We start from the raw sequence: 20507 nt of genomic DNA, 5'->3' as shown, positions 1-20507 counted from the left end.
GAAAATATATAAAAATTATATAGAGATAAATATTTCGAAAATCGTATTATTTTAATTTATTTAAAATTAAATTAATTTATTTAAAATATTTTTCTAATGCATAATTTATTTACTTACTAATATACAAATTAATATAATTGTTGTGACTATGAAAACTGTTGTGACTCTTTATGTTTTGTGCGATTTATTTATTATTTCAAGTAGGAATCAAAACAAAATAAATAAATATTATAAATTATTGTGTAAATGCAATTCTAACGAGCAATAATTATTTCTTCAATAATGTTTAAAGCCAAATTTTGATGGTTTAAAATTTCTGTGTGGATACATAATTATTATTCGGATTGAGATTTGACTGTTTTATAAAATTCTTTTTATTAAACAGCAAAAGAATGGCCTGAATCTGCAGAATAATTTACAGAAGGCTTACACCACGCATTTATAACAATAGTAAAGAACTTATCAAAATAAAAAGAAATAAATAAAAAAAAATAGATTTGGAAATTTAAGTTTGAATTTATATTTGAAAATTTAATTTGAATTTAAAAATTGATTAATCTTATCGCATTTGCCCTTTTCCACCATTTTTGATTTTATGATTATGTTTTATGATTTGTTTTTGTGACTTGTACGTATTTTCTTTATAATGGAAAACTTACAAAAAATTCAAAAATTGATCGATTGAGAAACTTAAAGTTGAATTTAATTTCAAAATTTGAATTTAAAGATTAATTCAATTTGCCGAATTAATTTGCCTTTCTCTCATTGTTTTTGTTTTTTTAAATCTTTATTTATGATCATTTTTACGACTGTTGTTTTTGTGACCGTACCGATCAACAATAATCATCATTAATATTATAATTTATAGATGATATACGTGTGGCGATGGCGTTTGAACGTTATTCACTTATACAGATTTCAAGCGGGTTTTAGTGAGTCTTCTTTATATAAAGAATGGTTAAAATTGTAGGAAAATGTTTCATCTATATTTCAATTACTTTCGTATATTTTATATTTATTTTTTTAATGAAACTTTTCGTGTTATTACAATATATTTGAAGTACAGAAAAGATTTATCGAAAACGCTATCTTAACAAAATGTTGTTATGTTCTTTCATTTCTGATTTTTTTTATTGAAATGAACTGTATATATATGTAACCAATTCAAAGATCATCTTTATGCTAACTTTTTAAAATTAAGAAATTTTGAGTATTATTTCTTTACTGAAAGTTTAAAAGAAAGTATTTTAAGAATTATATATAAATTTATAGAAAAATATATCAGTATACAATAATCAGTATACAATAATAGTGCTTGTGGATTTTTAACATTAATACTTGTACTTTGCATTACAATAGAAATTTTTATATTGTAGCTAAGATTGTAATAAATAACAATTATATACGTATTATATATATATATATATATATATATATATATATATAAACAATGGCCTTTTATATCGCAATCTATGAACTCTCGATTATACGAATTTATGATTTATCAATCGTTGTTTCGATATTTTGTCAAGGTACAATTTATTACCTTCTCATTTCAAATAATAACATATGATATAGATTTCATAAATAAATATCACATAAATTTTAATTTTTTTGTTATAATAAAATTTATAAAGTGGTCTTCGATTTATGGTCCTTGTAATTAAAGATTAATTTTCTGCTCGCGGATTATAATCGAGAGTCAACTGTATGTTTTTATCGATTAAAACATTTCATTAAATAACCATGATTATTACAATATAAATATTTTTCGACGGTAGAGTACTTCGAACGTAAAACTCAAAATCACAGAGTCACAAATCTCGGTATCAGTTTTACTCCAGTCCTTGTTTCTGCGAGAGACTTGAAATGGTACGTCTATGACAACCAAGGGAACGTTGCTTCTCAACATATTTTCAAACTATGCAAAGGGATCATGATGCGCTTTCACATTCTTAGTCTCACAGTTCATGATTATTCATCATTTCATCATATTCAACTCGTTCAGGTCATCTTCCGAGATGTCGACATCGCCGTAACCCCAAACGTGGCTTCCATCGCCGCATCGGTGGGCTCTACGACGGATCATCCTCGGCGAGACATACTTTCGATCGTAGGCCCAGCCAATTCGTGCGAACATATCGATAAAACCAGTACTAATATTGAATGGGTAATCACCTAGTTCGCTAGTTTTATAGTCCCATGGAAATACATGATGATAATTGTGAAATCCCTCGCCGAGGGCTGCGATTGATACTGCGACATTTTCGACCGGTGAAATATTCCTACGAACGAATTGTCATTAAACGACTGACATTTAGACGGAATATGTATCGCGCGAAAAAAAAAAAAAAAAATTATCGGATTAAATAATTGCTAATTCTCGATCGTTCCATTGTGCGAGATGATGACCATAATTATTTTTTCAGATAGATTCAATACGTACTTGTCATATGGTCTCTGTCCCCACATGTGCGCCACGCTGTTAACGCAGAAGGCTATGTTCAAATTTATGCAGTAGCGGAAATTGAAGTTTACCCAGAATGAGATCCATAGCGATTCCGACCAGAAGTAACAAGGAACAGCCACCGGTAATCCAATGGTCAGAAGCGCAAATAGAGGGATGTACAATCTGCGAGATAAATTAAATAATGTAAAATTTATCATATTACGGTTGAGAAGGAAATAATGGAGTGGAATTCTTAAACGATATAAAAATGATAATAAAGACGTCTCTTTCTGATTATTTCATATGACGTGCTGAAAGCGAACAACGTGAAGAATTAATATATAATAAATAATTAATAAGCCATTTGCCTTTTCTGCCACATAACTATGGAATCCGCTTCCAAGTCACTCATGTCGACTACCTTGCGCTTGTCAACGACATCGGGATGAGGTGTTATAAAAAGCCATCCCACATGAGCGAAGAAGAAACCCCTCCTCACGTCATGCGGATCCGCGTCGGTTTCACTGTATTTGTGATGCACCCTGTGGTCCAACGCCCATGAGTACACATCTTTCTGTATAAAAAGAGTATTGTTAAAAAGAGTTCTTAAAAAATTGTTAACTTTTAAATCGTTCGCTGACAAAATACATTACATATTGATATATTACGAAATGTGCGTAAAAATATAAGATCTTTAGGTTTGAGTTATATACTTTTTGGACGATAGGAATGTAGTCGCAATGTCTATTATTTTATTTTTTAGTAACGAAGAAAACATGCAAGAATACATTATGGTATTATGTAAGAGCTTACGTACTTGTCCTGTTATCGTAAAGAGGAAGACTAGAAGCAGACGCAGGGGCCACTTTGCTTTGTAAGCCTTGTGCGACCATAATCTATGAACGCCAGCCGTAATTCCGAAGCCGGACGTATAAATCGTTACAAACACTGTAACCATAAAAAGCACGTATCCATCAAAATGTATATTCAAAGGTGTACACATTCGCATGATTGAAGTGGAGCAACGATATATATGTAAGTGACAAATTTTTAAGTCATTATAACTCCGTTTCCCTCTTCGTTCGATATTGTGCTCGTTTTATTTCAAATATTTTCATATTTCCTTTTGTGCATTTTTAATTTTTAAAGTCTATTTTTATAAAATAGACAAGAATTCTCAAAATTTACAAAAAACAGTAATAAGAATAAGTAAGAAAAATAAATAATTGAGATAGACAAGTTAATTCTGTTGTGCAGCATTCATTTCTCACGTTCTTCAATTACAAAGAAAGAGAAGGTATATTTATCGTGTCAGCGCAAATGTAGAAATCCAAGACACGACATGTTGTTATCGCGGTTTACTTTTCTGTTTTACGCCGGCAGGCTTGCCGGCTATAAATGTCAATCGAACGCAAACACGTGCGTTTGTATATAATTGTACGTTCCGTATTACCGTATTATCGCCCGTAATTTCATCGTATGCGTGTTTCCACCCTGTCATTCACATCTCAAGACCAATGCCGTGCGTGATTCAAGCTCCGTAGAATATCGATAAGTTGTACCCGGCTATTGTGAATTTATTTTCAGGCGACTGGCGTCTCTTTGGCGCTTGCATATGCACGACGATGCTTAGCTAAACCGGCTTTTATGATTACATTGATAAACGTTTTGATTTATACGTGAAAAATTAACACAGCGAAGGAGCGAGAAAGAGCCTGCAAATTTATATCGCAATTAAGAGTATAAAAAATAATAAAGAAGCGAAAAAGATCGATTAATTTTTGGTAATAAATTTTCTCTTCTTCATAAGATAATTAATAATTATTATAAAATAATCTTTCAATATATCATGACTCTCGATATCTTGTATGCAAAATAATTTACAATAAAAACTTTATATGTAACGTACTCATAAATTGCGTTGTAAAAATGGCATGCTCATAGGTAAAGAACAAATTGATATAATTATTATCGGTGTAATTATTTTATAGTACTTGATCAAGCATTGTGTTTTTATGGCGCCAGCGTTACAGCACTCCGACATTATGTATCATGAATCATGATATTATACGCAAGCGATGTGAAATTACAGGCGACTTATATTCTTGTGTATCGCAATCAATTAAAAAACTAATTATTTCCAACATTCTCACATTTCAAGGATCATTCTAATCAAATTCTAAATCAATACGTGAAGCAATTTTATCAATTTATGCGTTAATACATAATTAAATTATAAATTCATGGTAATTAAATTATGATATTGAAAAATGAAAGGTATTCAAGCTCAAATTATTAAAATCATTAAGCAAAAATTTAAATTATAACAAAATTAAAAATAACACATGATAGACATATTAATCATCATTTATTCGGTATTACGATATATGAAATGATACTAATTGTTTTTGTAAGCTCTCATAAATTATTAACAGGATGATTTAATTAAATTTAAAAAGTCAAATAAATATCGCGCTGTGGTATATACATCGATTATTTTTACTTCTAGGCTTTCAGATGTTCAAAACATAAAAATCTTTTTCTTAGAACACAGTTATTACACAGTCTATAAAAAGATATTTACGTCAAAATTAGATGATGCTGCGGTAAAAAAAAAAAAAAAAAAAAATCGTAAAAAAAATATTCTTTTTAAGCGAGTCGATATTCATATTAGAATTTGAAATTGCGAGAGTTGGAAGTATACGATGGACGGAAAAATGAAAATATGAACCAAGGAAATTTCCCTCACCCCATAGCGTCGTAAGCAATTTCGCTTGCGTGAGTACCAGGTACAGCCCGTAGAGAAAACCACCGTGTATGAAGATTTGCGCGGCGAGATCCGGCCACTTGATCCGCGGTACGTAAACGACCTTGGCCGTTGTATCATCATCTTCTTCGGCTTTCGCCTCATCTGCGTTCGCGATCTGTCTCCTCTTAAGTGTCGCGCTGCAAATATCCATCATCTCCGGCGTGGTGTCTGTCGTCGGCGGTGTCTTCTCCTCGTTTGGCGACATCCTCAATGAAGCCGCGTCTCTTCGTGATTCTCTCGTAAGCACACCCGGGGACTATCTGTCGCCGATAAGCTGTTAATCTTCCGGCACGCGAATTGATTCAGCCGCTACTCTGCATTTCAAGTAGCTTTCTCGAGATTGGCCAATACGCGTGACGCGATTTATCGGTTGCGTTTTATATCGCTTAGAAACGAGCTTCGTGCAAGCCTCGAGCGAAATTCTAGATTAGTACTCTGAAAAAAATGTACACGTTCAATATCTCTTGCTCGATAATGCGTCGACAGTACGAAAAATTTCAAATTTCTCAAGGAAATTTGTCGAAATTTTGAAAAAAATATCTCTTACATGACTTTAAAAATTCTTCAACAATTCCACATGGAATATTCTAAAAACAAAATGGATAATAACTTGACCACGTATTTTAAAACGTATTGATCACTGATAATGTCAACTGGTTTGTATAAACGTCACGATAAGATTATCTATTTCCAAGTGTCCTGCAAAATTTGTGATCGGGAGAGATTATTTATACCGCTTACTATTATTATTATTATATAATAAGATTATTATATTTATTATTATTTAATTTCTTGTCGTTTGCTCTTGTTCAATTAACTCAGTTGTATTTAACTTATGCACATTAATACAGATTATACTTTTTATAATTAACGATTTTCTGTTATTGATGTTGAAATTATCTATATTCGTAAAACATACATGCGAAACAGTTCGATCTTATTTTTTATAATTCGTAAATGTCTAACAATATAAAATAAAATTTTCAAAACTTCATGTATTTATGTACATTCAAGGCAAAGCTGCATCTCATTAACACGTTACGTATGTCTCGGCATGCAAATCAAGCAAGCATAACCGAGAAAATGCTTAAACTATGACAAATACGTGATAATATGCAAATATCCTCGATCTACGTCAAATATTACAATCTAAAGTCTTTGCGAGTAATTTTGCTATTAATATGTACATTCATAACATAAGTTGCATATTAATGAATCATTGAAAATTGATAGAGGATAATTACTTGCAATACTACACATCAAAAATTCGTAATCTCAGAAAAATATATTGATAACACAGTGACAAATATATTAACTCGCAAGCAATACATATATATGTGTGAATGTGTATAAGTTTAATTAAGTTTAATTAACATGTTGCTAATTGATACATACACACTGTTCTTACATTTGAATTTTTATATAATCAAAATATAATTTATATTAAATTTAATAAAAGCATCTTTCTCTCTTATCAAATAACAATAATAAAAAAAACCTATTTCTTGCTTTATCATCAGAAACGTTAATAATACATAACGATACGAATGAGCAAATATCAATGTTTCGTAATATGAGCTCCTATCGCGACAGAAAATCGTATAACAGCGAAAGAACTAAAATTAGAAAAAAAAACCAAACTCATAAAACGAAAATCCAATGAATATACTTGGCAATCTAATTTGTAAGAGACGATAACAGTGCAGTAAAATGACGCTATCGCTTAAAGCGCAGTAATACTGTATACATTACGTAGGCACAGCATGCAATAAAAATCAAGTAATTGTTTCTCACAATGATAATTGACTATCACATATATATATATATATATATATATATATATACATTCATAAACATATACATGCATTGTTATTCTTATTTATATTTTTATAATTACAAGTCCACGCAACCTCAAAGTAGATAATAATTTTAAAACAATTTAGTTAGCTTTTAAACTTTTATATCAGACTTACGTAAGAATTACACAATGAAGCTTTTTTTAATCGCAACAGATTTTCTCTGTTAATGTCGCAAGGTGCGATGTATGTTTGTCCGAAGGTTTATATTATGATGCAATATCTATTGATAATTGGTTATTCATCTGAGCGCTAATGTCAAACTTTCAAACAATCACAAAAGAACTGACCCATCGATCGACAAACTTCAACTCGAAAATAATTCGTTGCGTCTTTTATCATGTGCGTGAAATTAGATGGTTTTTAAATTCGCTATCGCCCTCTGTGTGTTTGTAATGTTCAAGAAAGAATGTGAAAAACTTACGCAAAATTCAAGATTTTGAAATAACGTTAAATGCAGCACACATAATAAATTTGAAAAATTGTAGTATGATGTAAACTTTATTAAAATTGATACGTAAATCTCGATCCTCTGAATTTCGACTTTATAAATATTTAAGATAAAAAATGCTTTCTTTTTCACATATTTTTGCTTCTCCTTCAACCCCTTTCCTTGTTAACTAGAAATTCGATCGATCGGCGTTTCCGAGTGCCCTGGAGAACGCGCTGTCACGTCACATTGCGTCGCAATAACAGCGTTCGTGTCGCCAAGACTCGGTCATATTCTCAGTATTCCGATGGTTGTCATGAACACGCGTTATGTGATACTTTTTTTCGGTCGACCGATCTTATATTCCGCTCACAAGGTCCCATCGAGGTTAAGGAAAACATGACAAAAAGATTTATGACAAAACGTGATGTAATCCACGCCGTGATCATCCTCGTCCTATTTTGCATCTATGTATTCGTTCGCTAATACCCTTTTATACATTACAATTAATATAAAGAATATCAAAATGTCGCTATATCATTATATAATATAAGAAATGCCCACATATTTTTAGTTTACAAAATTATAGTATAATTGATTTTCAAAATTTATTACATATATAGGATATATTATATATATATTAAATTATTAACGCGAGAATTTAATTTGATTGACGAATAATCGCATAAATCGATTATAGAGTAATGTATTACTTCGATGTAGAATGCTATCTATATAAAACGTTTAGATCTATAGTAAGAGAAAGATTCTCAAACGAGCCCTTGATAGCATCTTGAATGGACATTAATGATGTTGAAGACATCGAGCATTTCTCTTGCCGATATCGATTTATATAATAGTAATAAATTTCTCATAGCTAATTTCTCTTATTTTTTATTTAAATCCGCTTTTATTCGCGCATTCTTCGACTATATTAAACTCTTTAAATATATTAAATAATATATTATAAATTAAATATATTATACTTTTCAAATATTAAAGTGATACATGGCAAAGACAAAATGATACCTTTATGATTAAAAGCGAATGAAATATGTAGATAAAGTTTAAGACGTTTAAAATAATATGCACGTTTAATAAGCAGGACGAGATTCTGTGAGCGAAAAATTAAAATTTGTGATTTTTTTTCTTTATGTATCAAACTTGTTATATTGTATCATAGAATATTTAATGTTCTGGAATGAGATATGTATGTTGACAATATATGTGTTGGATCCTGGATTTAAGCTCAAATTTTAAACTACAATTAAATCTATCTAAGATTAATTAAAGGATAAGGTTTATCTATTTGCATCCATATTATTTAAAAAAATAACAAAGTGAAAGATTCTTTCTTTCTCACTTCTAGATTCCATTTCACATTATTCATTTTCTCTTTTTACATTTGTGACGTACAAAATCATCTAATTATTTTCAAAAAAAAAAATTTCGACATGCATCAAATGCATTTATTCCTCTGTATAAACATTCTGTATAAAACTGAATTTTTTTCTTTTTCTCTCGTTATCAATGGATATCGTTATATTTAACTTAATTCGCATGAACATGATACGATAACAAGAAATTAAGTGCATTTTTGTGTTTCACGTGAAAGTGAAAAATATTTGTTCACGTAAGAAAGCGTTTAGGTTTAAATCTCAAGTTTAGGCATTTTTCGATCGGCTTAATTATGTGAGCGCCGGACCGACTTGACTAGAAGAACTCTTTCGATCTATTTAGAATACAAAGGACAATTCGCAGCGTGTAAGAATATGGACTTTGCATGTGCCAAGAATACGCTCACATCAATCAATCCTTTTCCGTTGCCCAATAATTTTGTTCTTAGATAACCTTAGACACCTTCTTTTTTGTATTTTTGATAGTCTGATCAATAATTAGATATATAACACATATTTGTTATCATTAAAATGATATGCCATACGTATATATGTGTGCATGTGCATACATCTTATTAATTTTTTCACATAAATATATATCCTTTTAATTTTTTTTGTATTTGCGTGATATTCAAATTTTACATATTTTTATAATTATCATTTTTATAATTATCACAAATAATAATATTTGGACAACATATTTAATAGAATAATTATATTAGATTTCAAACAATAATTAAGGCATACAATATAACACGCACATATAACATAATGACCACTATCATACGCGTGACATTAAACATAACTCGTTATTTAATTGCGTGACATTAAATGTAACTCGTTATTTAATTGCGAAAATTGATCCGCGCGATTTAGAGCACGAATCGTCATGTGCGATATCTATTCCTCAATAATTAGAAACAAACGCATCGCATACGATTGATATTTCCTAGTTCGCATATGCACCGGTTTCTAATATTATATTTTCAACCTTTGACAATGATAAACGTATGTAGAAATATGACGTTCTGTCACAATGCAATATTTTCTTCTTGCCTACTGACCTCCTTTTGTTAGAAATTACGTTATTTGCTTTTATTCATTGAATTGTTTGCGAACTATTCACGTAACGGTGTTATAATATATTATCTTGCATCACATTTTTTCTCATATGTTCTATCATGAAAATATTTTTATTTTAGCCGATTTCCTTTAAAACATTATTTTATATTCTACTATTTTTCTCCTTATATAAATAAATTATGTAATTTATATATAAATATATATTATAAAAATTAATTATAAAATTTATTGGAAGATAAAATTGCAATTTGAAGTTGGATAGATTCGCGCCGTACACCCGTTATATTGCCGGAAATGAGGTAAATGCGTCATTTCAATGGCGCCAGAGATTGTAAGTATGTACATAAAGGGAATGGATTTGATTTTCTTATCGGTATAAAGATGTTTACATTCTCACATTTCAATGCTATGTATTTTGTATAATTGTATCGCGCAATTTATTTTTAATAGATAGTGACAAGCTATCTTGCTGAAACGTTTACACAAAAATTATAAAACAAAACAATTTTTTCAACTTCCTATTTTCATACATTTACGTTGCAGATTTTTTTTTTATAATCAAATAAAAATTTGTTATTCCTTAATCTTTCAATACCGACCGATTCGATTAATCACAATTAGTTGAAGCTGATTGTGAATTATTTACTTTTAAGCGGAAAAATATATTTTGCATAGATTACAAAATGTGTCGATTAAGCGGAACGATAATTAAGGATATATGTTAAAAGTATTAGATAATAGAGTTAAAAACATTGGATAATTGCTTCTACGTGAAATTTCTTATCATAATATTGTAATTATTTTTCGAGATTGATAGCTGTGATTCTATGTATCTGTGCTTACAAAAATCTTATCAGGCGATAGCGAAGAAGAATTAATAATCGTGGAGACGATATAGATCGCGATCGATAGCCTGTCCTACAAATTGATCGCATAGCAAATTATTACTCGAACTCGAATTGATATTATAATTTCGACGTGACTCACTATTACATCTACTCATTCTCACTATTATATCTACTCACTATCACTATTACAACTACTCACCCTCCTTATCAAAGAAACAACGACGTAGCTTATTTCGTAATGATGCGGTATGTTGTCCTTCGGAAAATATTCCCGAGGCTATTAATTTTAGCATACATTATAGAACATTACTCTGTTAATTTTAGCATGCACTATAGAATAATAAACATTTTAGAAGATTATAAAAATATGTCTTATTTTAACGAAACAATTATTGTAATTCTAATTTAATCGCGTCAAAACTTTTAGATATTTCTTAGTTTCCTATTCCTTGACATGTGTGCGGAGCATGTATTTTTGTAATGAGCTATAAATAACATCGTGGAGTATGTTCACCGGAAGAGTGAATGCGAGTTCTTTCCAATTGAAGAGCTGATATAATATACATTTTTTTTTTTAGTTCCACTGCGCCGCGTAACAATTTTATTGGAAATTCACTGCTGCGAAGCGACCGATGTATGCACAGGGTGTGTCATCGACAAATTTATCTTCTATATCTGTACCTATAATCATGTTATCTTGTTCCGAGAATTATATATTTGTTCATATAATAGATTCAAACATTGCTCATATAAAAACATAACACAGTTTTCGTAAATTAAATTAAAATCCTATATAATAAGAATTAATTTAATTTGCAACGCGAGGAAATAGACATTATTAATTTCAGACAACAAGAATTAATTAAATGTTATCGTATAGAAGTACGTTTCCTAATAAACTTTGATTAATCTTCTTTTGCGCGATAGTAATTAAGAATTAAGTAAGATGATAAATAAGAATTGATAGAAATTTAAGAAGATTAGATTAGAAATTACAAGTAAGGAGAAATTAAGGCCTCTTGTTTACAATATACTAGAATAAATGTGATATTAATATTAAAAATATAAAAAGGATCTTAATCTTGATAAAAAAAAATGCATTGTTTTGATATTTGAATTATTTTCAATTATAGATAAGAAAAAGGGTTAATCTCCCATATAAATAGCGATGATTTTATGTCAAAGTAGCATCCATAATTTGATAGTATAGATATAGTAAAGTTATTCAATTGGAAATGCAATGACGCATAAAGTGACGTGATACAATTGAGGGATCGACAACAAAATAAGAAAAAAAAAGAAAACGAACGTGCAAACGTACTATCATTCTGCAATCGTTTCAACTCATTTATCCCATTGGACGTTAAACAATTTTTTAATGTGAGACGTCTAACCACGATACATATCAATGGTCAAAGTCTATAGCAGCGAATCAAATTGATCGGGCCATTCAAATCAATTCCGCAATGTGTTTAAACATGTCATTATATAGGAAAGATTCATTGCAAATGAATTATTACATTATACAATATAATAAAGAATAATTAAATATACATTTAAATATATGTATACATAAAAAACACGTTTTTAAATTCTTTTAAATACTGCCGATATATGAATAAATTTTACAAAGTATATATTGGGACTTTAATGTAATAAAAGATAATTAAATGCTCACGCGCAATATCATTTTCGTGACAGAAGTGCATTAAGGCAAAAAGTGTAAACTAGAGAATTCTGTTCCACATACACTTTCTCGTAATATTGTCGGGATCGATAGACGAGAGAAGTTGTTGCAGAAGACAAGCGTCCCGTCGTGATGGCAATTTAGTTCTACAATTTACGAAGTGACCTAATCAATTCGTTAATATAGTATCGTCTTCGTTTTATCGTAAGCCCCTGCGTTTAATCGAAATTTAGTTCACGGTCGGATCGTTCTTTATTCTATCAATTTATATTATGAAAAACTTTTTATTAATATTATTTTGAAATCTTATTAAACAAATGAGAGCATAAAATAGTATTAAAAAAATCAAAGAAATTATTATATCAAGCGAAACAAATTCAAACCTAATGCAATCATTATATGAAAAAAACGCATGCTTATAAAATTTGCTCTATAAAAAGATTTTAGAAGAGTATAAAAAAAGGAAAAAGATATACTCCTTTTTAATTAATTAATTAAATTAATTTATTAAACAATTAAAAAACACAGAATGCTAGTATTTCAAGATTATCAATGTATAAGTGTAGGTAGAATTGTATACTCATTCGGTGAATCTTATTTTCAAATCTACAATCTACGCTCTTTATTACATATATTATATAAGGCGTAATAAGCAAGTACCTGTCATGAATAAAAAAAATATCTCAATGTCAACTCATATTATGATGAATCATAAGAGACGTATATAAAACGACAAGAGTATCGTGAAAATTAATCAAATTATATTTTTTACGACAGAATTGTTAAAAAAAAAAAGGAAATAAAAAATTCTCTTATTTCATTCTTCAACGAATTTCAATTGATAGAATATATATAATTTTATGAATTATCAATTTCGTCTCTTTCGCAAAGAACAATTAAATGATTTTACGTCTTATAATTTGCGACAAAATTCTATTATAATACAATAGAATAATTTTATGTACTTAATTATATCTTAACGTATGTATATTCTGATGTGTGTATTTTGTACATGTAATGTTTGTAATGATTAATTTTAATTATTTCAGAACCAATAATTGATATCTTTATCTCGTCTCTTCAATTACAATCACTCATTTTTATGACTTAATGATAAATGAATAACATAATAATTATTTATCATTACATTACATATATAAATCTTATTAGTTATATAATGTTAATTATACATTTGATTAATAATGCATTGAATTGTGATCTTACAAATTATCAAGTAGTAAACAGTTTATTTTTATTTAAAAGGTCTCTCGACACACCAAAAATGAGGTCAAGTATTTTAATGAAATTTAATGGAAGTTCAAATATCTATCTCCAAATTTTTAATCACTGATTGATAAAAATTATTTTCATTTTGTTAAAATCGAAATATAAAAATATAAATTTCAAATCGAAGTGTAGGGCCTGTGTTTAAAAGATTAAGAAATATGTTTCATCATTTATGTATCGATTATGGAATAATTGATAAAACTGTCACGATTCTCTATTATCTATCGTGTCACATTTTAAAGAGATTTAAGAAATAATTAATTCTAGGCAGAAAACAATATCAATCGCTCAAACTGGTAGACGTTCATTAAATATAGACTAGTAGAATGATTGTAGATGAATGATTGTATTTATGAGTGCTTGTCGAGTTAAAGTTAACTGAGGCTTGATCGATCTTTCGTTTCTTTTATAAAGACAAAATGACAGAAAAGAACAAGAGACAGCTTGAGAATCTCACTTTAATTATTTATTGCGATTAGAATTCCAAATGAATATTACAATTTAGGATCGTTAAGAAGTCTGACGTCAGGCATGCCTCGATTCGCCGTAACGGATGATTTGTCGAGCGATTAAACGCTCGACAATATTTACTTGTTACGTCATTCGCGATTTTGAGTATATACGGAGAACGGCTCTCGTTTGCTGAGTTCACCTTGTGGATTATTAGGGCCTTAGAATTATCGTCAACCTCAATCTCATGCATACATACATCTTATCTGCCGATACATAATTTCTAAACGGTAATTCTACAAGCTGTTACGCTCATTAAAATACATAGTATCACGTCAAAGTAAATTATGGAAAAGTGTGCAAGAAAATCAAAATAAATTTAGCATGCTTATTAAGAGCCAGAATAAATATAATATATAAATAAAATAAAATAATATTGCATCTTGCAATTAAATTCCAAATATTTATCATGAATGTATCAGATAACGTTTGACATTTAACTGTATAATAATTTCCAAAATTTACACATACTTCTCACCGATTAAAAGATCACATCTACCGTGTCTTACGAGTGGATGCGTCGCGTGAATGTTATTCGAATATTCTAACGATTTCGTGTGTAATCTTAACTGTATCTTGTATTCGCTATCTAACTGTATCCAAATCGAGAATCCAGGATAGCGGCGCACTTACCGGAAGAATATAATCTAACTCTTCTGTTTTTCCTTTCTCGTATGACTTAACAGGATATTACGAAACCTTTACGATAACACTGTAATGATAAGTCCATCTCGTGAATCCAGATTCCTCTTTGATTCAGACTTGATTCGGATTCGTAACTCAAGCGCGCGCAATCATGTCATCCTGTTACGCGCGCAATTCTAAAAATCGGCAATATTAATTGTTCGAAGGAGTCTATATTTATAAGGCGAAGCGATCCGCGAAATAGATCGATAACAGCTGATCGGCAATAAATGTCTCTTAGCGTCGCGTACCGATCAGCTGTTTAAAGACAGTCCGCGAGCGGCGTCACTGCGATTAAAAACACTTTATTCTCTCGCGCGCTCGAAGATACATCTTATGCAATTTAAAAATATATAATTTCTTTCATATCGCATGCGCGAGAGATTTTCACCGCTCCTCCGCGTCATGATTTTTGCGCGCTTTTAAAACGGAGCGAGTTAAATCCCACACTGTCAATTGAATCAAAGAGCAAAAGATCGATCAAGTCTCAGTTAAATTTATCATGCACCGACGCCGATACTCACCGGTAAAAATTCCGAAGAAAAGCGTGCACTGCTGACAACACCCGCGCACGAATACAAACTGAGCGACGCATCGGTTTTCTATCGTTCTACGTCACATTCTCCCGTTTCAGAACACTGCCAGCGGCATCGTAATTGACGCCGGCATAGCCAGATTCATGTCTCTTCTATTACAGATGGCGCACCATGAAGATACGTGAATTAAATTAAAGAGAAACCTGAGAAATCGGCCCACGTCGCCGTTTTTCGTAAGGCCCGAAACACAATAGAAAAAATGTTAGGTATATCGAGGTAAACAAAAAAATTATAAAGAAAAAAAAGAAAAGCGATATAATTTATTTACGATCTTCGACACTTTATTACTGTGCCCCTGTACTACTGATTACTTGTTAAACATCCGTGTATTACATAGTGAACGTCTTTCTTTTTGAAGTTAGAAAATAATTTTGAAGTATTTGAAAAAGGTGATTTTCTCTTTGTTTTTCTAGGTATATATTATCTTATATAAATTAAAATATATTTTTTTTTCTCAATTTATATTTTTATACATTGAAATTGTGCTCTTTAAAGAGAATATTTTTACTAATTATAAGATCTTTTTATATTTTGTAGCAAAACATAGTAAAATCTTCCATTTATTTAATTTCAAGCAGACTTCATTAATAGAATTTTAATTTGAAGCATAATTATGATTATTTAATATTTAAATTGTATGATGATATTTAGATAGAATGCTTACAATTAGATTAATAAAATAATTCAATCTTCTTGCCTTAATTTTATTAGAAAATTATAGTTTATGTTTATTATATAAAACATATAACATCTCATATAAACCATACTTCGAATGGAGGTAAACCTATACATATTTAATTGAAACAGAAATCGATTTAACCATTTGTTGATATATGTGATCAATATCAAATTAGTGTGCATCGTGACGTAAATTGAGAACAACATGATAGTCTCAATCAATAATGCATGTGCTATCTATATTGCAAAGGTTCAGGAAACTTGTGAGAATGCATCATTGCGCACTATTATTGTCCGATTGTTCGTGATACGACAATTGAGCTCACTAAGCGTGACTATCTTTTCAAACAAAATTGCGTGTCTTTGACGTACAAGCCTCCGTAACTATTTATTTTTTACATTTGACGCAAGAAAGTCAACTGAATGTTCTGTCAATTTGTTAAGTATTAAAAATTACAATATTGAAATTCTAATAATTTTTATATATAATCTGCCGCTAATTTAGAGTAAATATTTTTTAGCAAGAAATATATTAGGGCATTTATAAATTAAAAAAAAAAGCATTAATAAATTTAAAAAAAAAATCAATAGAAGAAAAGTGAATAAAGCCTCGGAGAATTAAAGCAATAACAAAATTCATAAAAAAATTGGAAAGTTACAAGAGAAAATAATTTTCCTTAATATTTCTGCTAGCAAGAAATCAATTTTAAATTAGTTAAAAAATTTTGTTATTAAGTTAAAAAAATTTGTCATTAAAAAAACGTTCAAGTAATTCTAAGAAACCATTTTATGTTGCGCGATAAAATCTTTGCTTATCATTGTACAACTGTGCAGAATCTGCTGTATCATTTTAATTATAAAGGCGAATTTCACTTGATGCAATTTTTCATTATTAAAACTAACAACAGTTAAACGTCAAATTAATTTATCCAAAACAATTAAAAGAAAGCTGATATAATCTCTCTTATCATCTTGCATTTGTCACTCTCAGACTCCGCGCGTGGCAGCACCGATCGGAAGTTAACATTGCTGTTGCTGTTTCCACATGATTATGATATTCATAAGTAATTACAACATATTTTCTATAAATTCATTGACATAGCTTTCATTTCAGCAGTACACAAGTACGTAAAAATTTATTTTAAATATATCAATATATATGTTCAAAATAATAAAACTTAATCTAGTCTCAAATTTAAATTTGTATTAAAACTAAAATTAAAATTAAAATTGTAGATTTTCTTACTTTGTAGATATTATAAAATATAAATATATTAAAATTTACAAACTTAAATTAATTCATATTAAATTAATCCATATTAAGATTTAAAACAAAAGTTAAGTTAAATTCGAATTTTTCGAATAATAATTCAAAGTTTTTGAGAGAATGAATTAAAAATCATGTATCCACACTAATCGTTTCTCTCTCCCTCTAAGGCATTGTGTATCGATCGAAAGAACGGCGAGTCTTCCTCTACCCCGTGAATTCGAATATGGCAGTAGTGGCGCTGCGGATCAATCGGACCAGCCGGCATCATCCGGGTACTGTATTGTCTTTACTATTTCTCGATATTTTTCGCGAACGGAACACCTTGATTCGCTCGCGCATACACTTCTAGCGAAGCGAGGAACAAATCGGTGTGCGAAGATCGGGATCGCCACCGTGACGTTGACGAGAGTGAAGACACTCTTCGGGGATGGGATACGCAACCCTTGCCCGAGGTGATCGCAGAGGATTGTGTCGACCAGCCGAGCTAGAATTCTCTCATTTGCGCGTTCATTCATTCTCCTTTTATTCTCTCGCAAGTCAATTATGACTGTTTTAACTCGCCGAACTGTATGATTCGCGAATCGAGAGAATTCTGACACAATTCTACATGCGATTGTACGTGACTTGTCGGCATATAATTGCGAAAAACTTATAGTGTGATTCCACCACAAAATCTAATTAATTGTACAGAGATTGTTGGAAATATTATAATTAATTAATTATCGGTTTAATTAATGTTTATATAGTTTACACAAAATTTACATTTCTTTTTGAATCACTCTATATATTTATAAATATGTTGTACTGATTAATTATGAAACTTTTCATGATGCGAGAATTAATTTCGACAAATAAATCTACATTAAATAAAGTACTCGTTTAAATATTATTAACATTGTTTAATGCAAAGGTCAATTTTTGTAAATCAATATATCTTTTAAAAATTTTATGAAGAGATTAAAAAAATACTAATAATAAGTATTTGTCACATTTATGGAAAATTCGATAAGTTTTAATGCAACTTACTATTATAAAATTAATATTTTGTACATTAAAATGCTGTATATATCCGATCGTGTGTTGCAGCTTTATCAAAGCAAATTATTGCTTACTAAATACACTTACTTGTTTATTATGTTTTTTGTGTCACGTATCTGTGAATTAATAAATACTTTCCGTTACGTGTCTTTTAATATCAACAAAATTTTTCCGGGAGATCAATTATGATTTAGTTTTCCGGATCGCTTATACATCAAATAACATATTACATCACGATACTACCAATTATTTATAAAATAATGAAATGTAGAATAAATATTCAAAAATTTTTCTCATATCTCATAGTACAATATCATGAAAAATTATGAAACTTATTAAAAGATCTATCAATAGTATCAACTTTTTCAATTTTTATTAATATTTTTAATTAACTATTTTTGCTGAGAAAAACTTTATGCATTTTTATATGTATAATGATTTAAGCAACTCGAGGTAAATAATTTTAAAGCAATAGTCTCATCTACGCAAATTTCTGATATCGCATGGTGTGAAAAAATACATGCTGTGAAAACAAAAATTTTATAAGTAAGTAATAAATCTTTCTCTAAAGATATTTTATAAATCTAATTTTTAATTGTCATATTGATTCCATGAAATCCGTAATTAAAGAAAAAATTCTATAAAGGGAAACAGTCATCTATGTTGAAAAGAAAGATCACACCAATGCAGATGCAATCAAATAATTTAAAATCTTAACTTCCAGTTATGTCTATCCATTTAAAAAATAAATTATGTGCAAAAAAAAAATAAAAAATATACAAAGAATATCACGTAGAACCCCAAACAAAGACAACATCATTTAAATACTAATTTCTCAAACAACGATAGAAAATTCTACTGATTGAATTATTATATCGCTAAATTGCATTATTAATCTACATATTGAAATACATCGTATTATTTTCCATTTAAAAAAATTTTTATAATAAATAAATATAAATGATATTGAGATGACACTGGCGATATTAAACGTATCCAGCGATTAATTTCCCAATCCGATCAACGGGGGCTCTTAATAGAGAGTAGTGCAACAGGAAACTTATTTGCATTGAAGAAAAATAACACGATGGAATTATTTTGTTAAATGAAGCTATGTTTTCTTTGCACAGTAAAACATTTCGCAACAAAAGATAAGCTCCAAACTCAGCAAGAATCGGATCATTATTTGGCGTAAAATATTTTCAAAATTATAAATGGTAAATGATAAATGAATAAATGATATTTTTTAGTAACAAAGTAATAAAGTGATAACAAAATTAAATTTAATTTAACAAAAAAAACCTAAAAAAAAACCTTAATATAAGATTTGTAATTTTTTTAATATTAATTTTTTTGGCATTATGAAAATAATTAAATGAATAACATAATTTAATATAAATTATTCTTATGAATATTGTGGGATTAATACATAGACATATTTCATGCGTCATTTTAATGTTAATATTCATAGGTCTTTTCCAGTCTTATAACGTTTAATTTCGTTTTTATGCAAAGTATAAACTCGCTGTAAAATAATGAATCAGTTTTTTCTCACGTAAAAAAAACGCACGATAATAATAAAGTACGTATAATAAGGTAGAATAAATTACGTATAATAATTTTGTGTTTAACATCCGTATCCATCGTATCCGTTTCGGTAAATAAAAATATATATAACCGACCAATTATAATTAATATTTGCCGATATTTTTATGTAACAATTTTTTTTTTTTTTGAGAAACTGCATTCTCATTCTTATTTCAATGTGTTCGATTATTAACGATCGGTTATTAACGAGGTAACAGTAAAGTCATGATATTTTAACGGTTAATGTATTTTATGTATTATTGAAATCATTAGGAAACGGTACATGAAACAATGCGGC

The 20507-nt window shown here is 29.3% G+C and overlaps 1 protein-coding gene across 1 annotated transcript; it reads right to left on the bottom strand.

The window, feature by feature from the left end:
- Window positions 1–1431: 1431 nt before the first annotated feature.
- LOC126854406 (acyl-CoA Delta-9 desaturase-like) lies at window positions 1432–15699 on the bottom strand. Its single transcript, XM_050601090.1, is given in 7 exon segments — window positions 1432–1994; window positions 1997–2285; window positions 2447–2632; window positions 2818–3023; window positions 3267–3397; window positions 5199–5693; window positions 15565–15699. Coding segments are annotated over 6 exon segments (1110 nt in total). The 5' UTR covers window positions 5464–5693; window positions 15565–15699; the 3' UTR covers window positions 1432–1961.
- Window positions 15700–20507: the final 4808 nt, after the last annotated feature.

This window comes from Cataglyphis hispanica, chromosome 14 (assembly GCF_021464435.1).
Source record: "Cataglyphis hispanica isolate Lineage 1 chromosome 14, ULB_Chis1_1.0, whole genome shotgun sequence".
Classification (NCBI taxonomy): Eukaryota; Metazoa; Arthropoda; class Insecta; order Hymenoptera; family Formicidae; genus Cataglyphis; species Cataglyphis hispanica.
This window is presented reverse-complemented; position numbering and strand designations above follow the sequence as displayed.